The sequence below is a fragment of the Pavona decussata genome, unplaced genomic scaffold (genome assembly GCF_977016875.1).
Source record: "Pavona decussata unplaced genomic scaffold, jaPavDecu1.1 SCAFFOLD_85, whole genome shotgun sequence".
NCBI classification, from domain to species: Eukaryota; Metazoa; Cnidaria; class Anthozoa; order Scleractinia; family Agariciidae; genus Pavona; species Pavona decussata.
The window spans coordinates 173,348-185,670 of NW_028145503.1; the positions used below are offsets into that span (position 1 = coordinate 173,348).

The window sequence follows — 12,323 nt, forward strand, 5'->3', positions numbered from 1 at the left end:
CCCCAAACGATACCCATCGATTTGCTTACCAACTTTTTAGTAATTGTCGTTTTTCCTGGGTTAGTTGGACGTTTTAAAGCTTGGATAAACACATGGCGATGAGCTTTGGGACTCGCTCAACTACTTCCATAAGATCTGTTATTTCGTTTGGGTGTTCAATAGGTTTTTCTGTTGGTGAATAAAACCGATCTGGTTTTCGGTTTGCCAAACACCTTTCAGTTCACGGGAATGGTATTTGACTCTTTCAAGTCCTTTAATACTAAGGAATATTAATATGACTCTTTGCGAATTCTAAGGTCCCTGTTTTCAGCGGACACCCTGTATTAAGCGGACACTAGGTTTGGCTGTACGTAATTTCTTGTGTCGGGGAGAAAAATGGCAAAATAAAGATCGCCTGCAGCTTTTCTGCGTGACAGAAATGTTTTTTTTTTAAACTATCGAATGTTCATGTTCAGCAGACCGAAAGGGGTTATTTTTTGTTTTGCATTTCTTTTCTACATCACTTCTTATGTAAGTCTTTCAAGATTTCAAGTAATATATCAAACACGAGAAGGTGTGTTTCATCAGATATCCAAACACTGAGAAATAAGTTGAAAAAACGAGGCCCAGCCGAGTTTTTTTAAACGATTTCGAGGTGTTTGGATATCTGATGAAACACACTTTCGAGTGTTTGATATGGCTTCTCAAATGATCAATAATTCTTGGAGAAATTCAAGGCTAAAGTTGGCGAAATTTTATGGTAATTAGGATCACATATCCATACCACGGTCACGGTAGTGATTTTCTTTGTTTTTACTTGATGAATTATTTATGAGTTTGAGAAGGTAACTTTCAACACCATTTGAACGGAATCTGGATGATTGTCGGACTGGCTCAACTGTAATTATTGCAAAGTGAAACAGTGTAAAAGGATACTTTCTGTGTACAACACTTCAAACAGGGGTTCATCCATTCGCAGTCAGTAGGGTTCAAGCAAGAAATTAAAAACGTTTAGACTTGTTGCGGTCTTCCTTCTTTTATCACCAACGGTTATATCAGTTACTTTATGTAAAAACTTTCAGTAAATAAGAACCATTACCAAGCATTAACCATTTTTATTTTTACCCATGCAGACAATGTAATGACAGAGATCCACATTAAATACTTGTACGATTATCCGATCAGCTTGTTTCCTAGATACGCTTGTTTACATAACATCACGATTTAAACAAGAGTAATTTCAATGAGATTTACTGACTTTATTTACTGGAAGATTCAACGGATTATAAATTCGTATAGGGCAGCCATAATTTTACGTTACACAAAAATGCCTTCTGATGCGGGTTCCGTAAGACCAATGGAAAAATGACATCTCCACTTATCGGGCAACTTCTCCAGCATCGCAAATGCAACAGGCAAATTTTCCTGGATGTTTGAAGGCATTGGCAGTGGGCCTGACGAAAGCAAAAAGATGGAGAGTGATCATGAGTGTGCTGCATTGGATTTCTCAATTTCAATGTCATAATGTGCAACTCCAGGTTCTAAGACAACTAATTATTGTCCCATACGTACGGCGGATTTCAATTGAGTGTCGAAAGTAATTTCACAAATTGCTTTGGTTTTGCTTTGCTTCGCTTAGTAGTTGGCCAGCAAGACAAGTGCCACCTTCTCAACCAATCAGCAGCAAAACCAAAACCAATCATGCCATGCTCGCACGCGCTTTCCCTCGTTTGGCGTCGTTTACATATATCTGATTCGATTTCTGATTGGTTCGTTGCGGTGTTTGCGTCTGTTGAGATTGGCCAGCGTAATTACTTTAGTTTTTGGTTTAACGACACTCAAATAAAAACCGCTCTAATTAAGCACTACCTTGTGTCTAGAGAAGTGCATTAATTAACATCGTAAATTTGAAGCCTTTCTTTGGGTATTAAGGGCCTAATGTAAACAGGGTGGAAAAAATTAAACACTTTGGTTTAAATGAAATTAACGTTTTAAGGAAGCGCGCTACAAACGCCAACCCAATTTCTGCGGAACCCCCACCCCTCCCCTCCTCCCTCTTCCCCATCTCCAGATAGCAGGCAACCAAAACGATAAACTGCACCGTGCGAAATCTGCATGCGCAATATGGTTTGAAATTAAACTGACAGAGATGCACCCCCTGAATGATTTCACAGTTCCGCAAAGTGTTGATGGCTTTGATGAATTGTGTTCAAAACAGGCGGTAATTGATGTTGAAAGCCAATCGTTTAGTTTTCGTTTTGTTTTGACCAAGCTGTAAAGACTCTGGCTGACATTTTTGTGTTTTCTCAAGTCGACTTCAATCTTGACTTGCTCCGCTTCTAGCGGTCAAAACTGCACATGCCATCTTGCAACTGCATTTCAACAAACTCTCAACTAACTCCGAGTATTTTCAACTAACTAGAATCTTGAATATTTCCAATGATTTAGAAATCTTTGGGTTAAACGATGAAAGTAAACTTAAATATGCTTACGGGGCCATTCAATCCAATAACGGGGAGGGTTGTCCAATACACCCAATCTGACTCGATTCGTCTAGGATTATGGCGATTCGACTCGAATCGATCGATTCATTTGCCCTTGTAGCCGAGCTGTCTAACCGGAAGTCGATTGGATAGACACTTAGTTAAAACACGGCAAGCCGGTCTTGAGGAAGGGCAGAAAATGTCGACGATTCGACTCTATTCGACTCGAATCGATCGATTCGTTTGCCCTTGTAGTCGAGCCGTCTAAACAGAAGTCGATTGGCTAGACACTTAGGTAAAACACGGTAAGCCTGCATTGAGGGAGGGTAGAAAATGTCGACGATTCGACTCGAATCGACTCGAATCGATCGATTTGTTTGCCCTTGTAGTCGAGCCGTCTAACCGGAAGTCGATTGTCTAGACACTTTAGTAAAACACGGCAAGCCAGCCTTGAGGGAGGGTAGAAAATGTCGACGATTCGACTCGATTCGACTTGAATCGATCGATTCGTGTGCCCCAGAGTCGACCCGTCTTACTGGAAGTCGTTGCGCTAGACACTTTGTTGAAATATGGCTAAAGTGCTATGAGGGAGGGCAGAAAATGTCGACGATTCAACTCGAATCGACTCGAATCGATCGATTCTTTTGCCCTACAGTCGACCCGTCTTACCGAAAGTCGATTCGCTAGACACTTAGTTAAAATACGGCTAAAGAGCTATAAGGGAGGGCAGAAAATGTCGACGATTCGAATCGACTCGAATCGATCGATTCGTTTGCCCTACAGTCGACCCGTCTTACCGGAAGTCAATTCACTAGACACTTGATTAAAATACGGCTAAAGTGCTATGAGGAAGGGCAGAAAATGTCGACGATTCGACTCGAATCGATTCGAATCGATCGATTCGTTTGCCCTACAGTCGAAACGTCTTACCGGAAGTCGATTCGCTAGACACTTAGTTAAAATACGGCTAAAGTGCTATGAGGGAGCGCAGAAAATGTCGACGAATCGATCGATTCGTTTGCCCTACAGTCGACCCGTCTTACCGGAAGTCGATTCGCTAGACACCTAGTTAAAATACGCTAAAGTGCTATGAGGAAGGGCAGAAAATGTCGACGATTCGACTCGAATCGACTCGAATCGATCGATTCGTTTGCCCTACAGTCGACCCGTCTTACCGGAAGTCGATTCGCTAGACACTTAGTTAAAATACGGCTAAAGTGCTATTAGTTTTAACAGGTTTTAAGAACGAGGAATGTTCATGTATATTTTCTTTCTTAGGGAGGTTCATCTATATTCGCTCTCTCCGGGATGTTTATATATATTTCCTTTTTCGCGCAAACGCTTTAAGAACGAGGAAGGTTGATGTATATTTCATTTCTCGTGTCGACGCTCTTTCTCGCGCAAATGCTCCAAGAACGAGGAAGGTTGATGTATATTTTCTTTCTCGTGTACACGCTCTTTCTCGCGCAAACGCTTTAAGAATGAGCAAGGTTGATGTAGTTGATGTATAATTCCTTTCTCGTGTCCACGCTCTTTCTCGCGCAAACGCTTTAAGAACGAGCAAGATTGACGTATATTTCCTTTGCCATATACACGCTTTTCTACCTGCCTTCTTTGTTATTTTCCCGGTAAGACGGGTCGACTATAAGGGAAACGAATCGATCAATTCGAGCGATTCGAGTCGAATCGTCGAAATTTTCAGCCCACCCTCACAGCCCGCAAGCGAATCGACTTCCGATAAGACGGGTCGACTGCAAGGGCAAACGAATCGATCGATTCGAGTCGAATCGAGTCGAATCGTCAACATTTTCTGCCCTCTCTCATAGCCCGCAAGCGAATCGACTTCCGGTAAGACGGGTCAACTGCAAGGGCAAACGAATCGATCGATTCGAGTCGGATCGAGTCGAATCGTCAACATTTTCTGCCCTCTCTCATAGCCCGCAAGCGAATCGACTTGCGGTAAGACGGGTCGACTGCAAAGGCAAAAGAATCGATCGATAGCGGCCTTGCGAAGCATTTATTCACGACCTGACTTCCGGTGAGTCGAATCGTCTTCGCTTACTGACGATTCGACTCAGATTGGGTGTATTGGACATGCTTGATAACGGGTATTCAATGAAAACTCAGACAGAACAACAGTTTTAAAAAACAGAATGTTCAAATACAATGATGGGTCGGTAAGAACTCCCAAGTATGTCTATTTTGAGAACTAACGCTAATTTAAAGACCTAAATGATAAACCAAACAGACGACAACCTACAAAACATTTATTTAGGATAACCTAGACTTTAAATTAAGTGCACCCAATGGTTCATTTCGGTGGAAATCTGTTCGGAAGCAGCTTTAATCGCCTCAGAAATTGGGATTTAGCCGTAAAGAAATGAAATCCAGTTTTGTTCGGCAAAATGTCAGTTGCTCGTATCGATCGATGGAAACCTAATTCCTTTCGTTTTCGAAGGGGCAAATGTGTCTTTGACAAGGCGAAAAAGGGTTAGCCTGGACTTTTCGTAAAACAAACAACAGCTAGTGAAATCGAGAAAACAATTTGAGTCTCCCAAACGTTCTTTAACTTAAAGTTGCAGTGTACAATCAGAGACAAAATTTTGTTCAAAGAAATAAACCTTCCAGTAAGTTCTTACAAACAAAACAAGAATTTTAGAAAAAAGAGTGAGTATTTGCCGAGAAATTGGGGCGTAAGCGATTTCCACCGAAAGTTAAATTTTACTTTCATTGACAGCGTATTGCCGCCGAGGTAACTATCCGTTTAGACTGCAAGCAGTCCCTTTCTGGTCAGTCGAGATGGTGCGCTCATAGCGCAGCGAGACTGGAGCGAGGAGAAATCAGTTTTTTCGCGCTCGGCTATTTCGCGCGACCTCGACTATCCAGAAAGGGACTGCTTGCAGTCTACTACCCGTTGCGATAGTCGCGCGAACGGTCTTTCTATAGTCTTGAACCCCTCACGTTCCCGCACTTCGAATACCTTGTATTTAGTTGTAGAACTTGCGTTTGTTCGAGTACGAAACTGAGATAAAAGAAGACAATAGCTTTGAGCTTCACTTTTAAGTAGGTAAAGATCTTAAAATAAGGGGCAGTGACTTGTTTGTGTAGCGAGAATTTTTTTTCAAGCGTTGTTTTCTCAAACTTAACTTTTCACTTGGAGGAGACACTTTCAAGAGTTACAACTCAACACAGATTTGGCCGATTTCAGTCAAATTTGGCCAAATACAAGAAAAATATTTAGTCAAGAAAAACATGTCGGGGTATTCGATAATTCTGAAAATTCTTTCCGAAGTCCTTGAAAGCCATTTCCGTGCTTTAACTCCGCATGGTTTCTCGCAGTTTTAAAAAATGTTCTGTAACTTTTGAACGCAATCGAATTAAGGAAAACCCCGACCCATTTTTTAAGCTTTTGGGATCCTAAAGTGGAGAAAAAAAAAAAACAAACTTACAAAATATAAAAATCGCATTGAGTCGGGACTCTTGAACGACGATCTGGACCTTCAAGCTTGGACTTTTGGACTTTTGCGGAAAACCTGGGAATTTATTTTCTTGGAAAAGCAATTAAAGCTTTAATTTGATATAGGGTTTTGGGTATCTGTGATGTAACTGAGAGGCGCTTCATCCGTTAAACTGAAGCCACCCCTGAAGGTACACACTAACCTTAAATTTTCAGCATCGGAGCAAAGTAATCTCTATTCCAATTACACAAACATATCTTTAAAAGACCGGCAGAAAGCAACCTGGGAACACAGGAAAAATTTGACGCATTTTGCTTGAAAAAGTTCTCGTTCGGTTCCTCTGCATGTTTGGATCACAAGATCAACATGACGGTCACAAGCTGTTACGTCACACCACTAATATAACTCAACCAAATAAGGAAATTCTATTTCCTAACTATAGACACAGTAGGCATTCTGTTAATCTCATACCCAGATCTTCTCATTCTTCGGTAGAGAACATCTGGTAAAATCCGTTTTCATGTGTCAGGAATGTGACACACAGCAAAACTGCATATGCTCAACATTTGTAGCAAAAACACTTTGCCCAAGAATTGCCGAAGATGAATTTTCAAGATCATTTTATTGCTATAGATTTCCGGTAATATTTCACCCACCGTGTTAAAAAAGATCAACAACTTTAGGTTTCTGGAAGCGAAGAAAGCCGCGGCAAAAGTTTTGTTGACAATGTTCTTGACAATGTTCTTGAGATTCCTTTCGACAAACATTTGCCTCGCTCTGAAGCTCTTGCCTACGTTCTGCCTCACTTCGATGCGCCAACGCGCGTGGTGATTCGTGTGTTCTCGGCAATTTTCAACCGTTGGCCGACATTTGCCTCGCTCGCTCTGAGGCGTTTGCTTTATACTGCGCCCTGGTTTGTCTGACTTCGATGCGCTCGGTTCACGTGGTGATTCGTGTGTCCTCGGCATTTTCAACCGTTGGCTGGGGTTCTGTTTTCGTTGAAGGTCTACTATCATCCTTTAAAAGTTTGCTGTGGGTCTACTATCGGTAAGTAAAACACGCTGAGTAAAATTCTACGTTGTTCTCTCGTGAGGTTTAAAGAGTCACGTTTGTCTTTTCGTGTTTGGCAAGCTGTTTCTGTGAATTTCAGTTCCCCGGGATTAGATATTTGGATCTCGCGTTCAACTAGCTGTTGCCGTGAGGTTATGTTTTCAAACTATCCACCTTCGATAAAGAAGAGCCATGTTGTCGTGCTAAATCATCGAAAATCAGAAAAAAACAAGCACTGATATCGATCGCACAGTACATTAACAGACTTCGTGCCACACCGCTCAAGTTCAAAGGATTCATCAATTCTTTCAGACCCGGCTTTTAGTCTGCCGACGAGATTCACTTAACATCGACGTAAGCCGGGGCTGAGTTACGAAGCACAATACGGTAATAGTTTTGTCTCGGTATGAGTTTAAAACGCTCTTTACGAGGTTTCACTAATAGATTTTCGTTAGTATAAAATCGAAATACAAAAATATGTGAAATATACACACATCAGAAACTGACATCAGGCGACAGTTGTTCAAAGAGCGGATTGTTTTATCCAGCGGTTAATTCGCTATCAGTTCGACATTTTTTGCGGTTTTATAGTCGCGTATGTTTCGCGGCATTTTGGTAAAATACCTTTTGAGTAGAAGACCAGAATAGTATGCTGGGCTGTAAGTTTCATAAAGCGCGGAAATCCACAGAAAAAAAATTGACAGTCTTAAACATGAACTCATAATTTGAAATAAGCCAATGTTAGGGAGAAGGCTCCATTCAGTGTATCCACCTTTCAGGACGTAACCGTATACTAAATATCGATGATTTGAGAATTCTTGGCTTTCAACTAACGGTATTTTTGGTCCGTTTAATTTCGGGATACAACTTAGCTACTGCCCTGGCATGGCTGGCGAACACTTCTATTCCTATTTTTTCTCTTTATTCCTACTTATGTAATCAGTCGAGAAAACCAGTCAGGAATATTCAAGAGAAATATTTCCCATATGTTTTCTTTTATTCTTTTTGCTCAGGTCAATTTTCGGACCATACGTTAATCTGTTTACACCCGGCATTAGTTGACATGTCAGGTCGTAAAAATTTTAGGAAACAGAGACCGTTCTTCCTGAACTAATGAAGTTGCCGTCGGTTTTTCGAGCATCCTGGAGTTTAAAATTGTTTTCTAAACCACGTTTTTCGTCCTTCACGAAAAAGAACTATTTTTCCCATGCTACTTTCCTTTAAGGTACAAAAAAGGCGAAGCCATGAAGTCAAGTTTTTCTTCACTGTACAATCAAAATTTTCAAAGCGATTCATTTCCGATAAGAAACTATAATATTTCTTTTACCTTTGTCATCAGTTGATTCGGAATGCTCCGCCATCTCTTGGGGTGGGGCCTTGTCCTGCGCAAAAGAAATATTGAAAATTTTATCAGAAGTAAATACCTTGTAACGAGAAAAGAAGATGAACAAAGGAGCCTTTTTGAATAGTTAAATGTATTTACATTAACAAACATGATGTACCTCGCCTGTCATAGACATTGTAGCACAACGCACTACTCTGCAGAAAACGTCAGCGTTGGTTGACTGTTTCAAGCTGAAAACTACTGCTTGAACTTTAAATGAAACAAGAAAATTTATTTAGAAGTCTGTGTACAGTGGTGAGATCAAATATCTTGTTATTTGTCATGTCATGAGACTCACTGTGTCACAATTGTTTTGCTTGTGATGTTGTGATCAGCACGTCTATTTCACATGTCCAGAACATGATCACAGTTTGTTTTAGATCGACCCAAATTAAGTAACCCTTTAAGCCGTAACAGTGATCAGCATCCAATTTCTCCTTGTAATATCAATTTTTTTGCAATCCCTGAGGTCATGAGAATTAACGATATAATCATCCAAGGCGATTTTATTGTTATATGAATAACTTCTACCTAATAATTTTATTATTAAAGTATGGCGACAAGACGGGAGAATTTGTTCTTTAATATTAGGCCTTAGAGGGTTAAGCTCGGGCACGGTTGCGTGCCCAAACGTCTATTTTCATTCAAGCTAAATCGTTCCATGAAGTAAACACCAAACCGCCAAGAAACATGTAATAAGAACACAAGAAAAGTTTGAAACCTTTTTTGAACGTTTTTGTTCTTTGGTAAAAAAAGAACAGCCTTTAAACTCCTACACCAAGTTTGACGAAGGTTTAAATTTGGTGTTGTATATTACGTCATAAAACTTTTAGTGTCTATTTCACGTTGGTTTTCTGGCTCAGGACAAAAATAAAATTCGAATATAATAATGTTTTAAAGTAGTCGCGAGGTCTGACATTTCAACTGATTACGTGGGATGCCTGTGCAGCCCACGTTATAAAATGGGGGCCGTTTGTATCCACAAATGCGCATCTTTCAATTATTTACTCGTTTTAGATGTATCAAATTCAGTTTTCTCCTAGAGGGGATCTTTTTGTCTCGTATTGTCCTTATTGTCTTTAACAAAAACGGTCCAATCAGAATGCAATATTTTAGTGTATGTCAGGAGGGATCGGACGGGAGTTAATTACTATTGTGATTATTCAGGTCCTAGTGGTCTCTCGGTGGAACTGAAAAGGCTTGACTTTAGTGGCGTGGCCATATTGTTTTAATGTTTTAAATTCCAATGTGCCGTTTTCAAAAAGAAAACTAACCCTTTTGAAGCAGTAAATCGAAAGAATAACTTCTAAGAAGCACTCGACAGTGAAAACGGTGGAAATTGGAGGGTTCAAAGCGAAGGAATCATGCTTCTGTTTGACAGTTGTAGAACCATCCAGAATACGTGGGGGAAAGATCATTGATAAGCTAAAACACACATCGCATGACTTTGTCGATTTGATGCTTAAACGCAACTGGAAATCCACTTCACAAAAAGATTAAAGGTTTGATTGTCAATTTTTACTAAAAGTTTTCATTTAGGAAAGCTTTTTGCCTGTTTTCTTTCTGTTTTTTTGATGAAACGAAAACAATTTGTAATCTTACATTGTAATCTTACACTTTTATTTACATAACCAGAGTAGAAAACGTGAGTCACGCCACGTTATTGTAATAGAATCTCCGGTACAACGAAAGACTTTTGTATGAGAAGCAAAAATATGATGAAAGTTGTCAAGTTTTCATCTATGCAAAAAGTTATGATTAGCAGTGAACTTTTCAGATAAAAAGAGTGCTCCTTTCAGCTGAAGACATTGCGGGAACTATTTTTTGGCGGCAAAATTTCAAGTAGCGCAACTCAATATCACGCAATCTTTCTGACTAAAACTGTTCAGTTAGTTCAATCGCGAAGGGAGGGAAGGTTAAAAAATCGGTGAGGCGTACAATAAATGAGGCCACTAGTGCTAAACATAGTCAACGCATCCCACGTAAACGCTCTGAAAAGCGTCTTGTTTACTTTAAATTGTTATCACGTTATAATTTTGCAACAGAACAAATACTATGAAAAGTACATTATCCGGCCTAGGTACAAAGTATTTATCATCGCCTATCTAGATGAGACGCCATGTGAACACTGTACATGTCGCTTTGAGCGAGTGAACTTGATTCAGTACTATAAAACAGTGGCAATTGATGTTGAATGGAGTGCTGCGTCGAAAATGTTCCCTGACCTCAAATGATCACCAAATATTGTGTGTCACTCAACACATTGTAACACTTGCCAAATATGGTTATGGATTGGTGCAATGAATATTCGTCTTCCGGCATGAGTCAACAGATCTCCAGCGTCGTGTGTCGGGGAGAAAAATGGCAAAATAAAGATCGCCTCCAGGTTTTCTGTAATAGAACTCTGCTTTGTTATCAATGAATTGAATAATTAAAAAGTTATCCTGCTCAGTATTTCGGAATTTCCCCTGTTTTTGGCCAACTCGGCCGCTAATTATCAGGTGAAATTCCGCGTGATTTGGCAGTATAATTATTAATTAGTCGCTTGACCAAATTTGCATTGTTCAGGTGACGGACTTTGAATTTCCAACGACTTGAAGCCATTCCTATGATAAGAAGAAACTACGTGTGTTTTTGAAAATATATTTCAGAGTAGTTAAGGGCAATTCAGATAGTATCCGCACTGAACTAAAAGCCTCGGCAAAACGTTCATACATTGTAAGTTGTAAAACACATCCACTATGTGTTGTCCAGCAATTATTAGATATGCTAATTATTGCTTTAACTTTGTTGGAAAACCAATTGTTACGCAATTGAAGGTTTTTCCTTCCACAGCGCGCTCATTCATTGGCTAGTTCATGGTCACATGTATAGTAGCACCAGGGTGTAGAGTCCAATCATTTACACTGAACATCCGGGAACAGTGCCAATGATACGGGCTTTCCCCGTGAAAGCGGTACGCCTTGTCCGATTGTTAAGTAACTGAAGGGATTTTCCCTCCACAGCGCGCGAATTCATCGCCTAGTTCATGGTGACATGTACAATAGCTCGAGGGTAGAGAGTTTAACCATTTACACTGAACATCCGGATGGAATGGAACACGACCAATTTTAAAATTTAGTTATGGTGTCTCTCATTTAATTAAAATGTTTCTAGACCAATTACAGGAAAAAAAACTTTATTCACCTCCTAAGTAATAATTATAAACAAAAGTTTGCTCACTGCTTGGAATAAAATTTCCAAATTGTAAAACAACGTAAATCAACTTCCGGTTGCCGTCCGTGGCTCGTAAACGTCTGTGCTTAAGCTCCTTAATGTCAACGATGGAACTTTGGAACCTACTTTGAAGGCAAGGTGGCCTTCCCGAAGGTAAATTTTTACATTTTTGCGGTATCTGCAGAATGGTAGTAGGATAGTGATGAACATAAGTGGACGGCGAGCCCGTTGTGCAATAATAGATCGAGTGGTAGCTAGGCTACTTTTTCATAATTATTCTAATATAAAACAGCTTATATAAATTGAAAAAAAAAAAAAAATTAGGAAACCGCCGCCCTCAAGATTAAAAGAGCCATAAATAACCCTAGAGCGGAGGGCTTAGTGCTCACTGACTGTCCCCCTCCCCCTCTGTAAACGATTTCGCTTCCTGTGGTATATTCCTTTGACTAGAAAGGATCATGGTAAACTCCAGACTCCCGCGGGATTCGTTCTCGATCCAGACTCATGTGACTTTGCAAGATAAATTTTGAAAAGCCGTTTTAAATCCTAAATGACAGTCTTTCCCTACCCTCTTCTATACTCCAGCTCGTGAAATCCCTACCCTTCAGATGCACCTCCAGTCTGCAAAAGGCAACCCTTTCGTGGGGAGCCGTCTCTTCTATAAAGTCCACTATAGGGAGAACCCTCCCCCCCCCCCCCCCCTTCCACCTCCTTGCCTTGTCTAGTCCTTGAATCATCCTGGTGTGGAATATG

General features: G+C 40.3%; 1 protein-coding gene across 5 annotated transcripts in view; it reads right to left on the reverse strand.

The window, feature by feature from the left end:
* LOC146475116 (uncharacterized) overlaps positions 1–12,323 on the reverse strand; it is a 46,640-nt gene that overhangs the window by 25,794 nt on the left and 8,523 nt on the right. For 3 of the 5 annotated variants that reach the window (XM_085116078.1, XM_085116077.1, XM_085116080.1), the window contains exon 4: positions 8,298–8,352. In XM_085116078.1, the coding sequence (XP_084972204.1) occupies positions 8,298–8,352 (55 nt within the window). Of the gene's footprint in view, positions 1–1,079; positions 1,434–8,297; positions 8,353–12,323 lie in introns of those variants that run through there. The other 2 variants (XM_085116079.1, XM_085116081.1) reach the window with 2 other exon arrangements.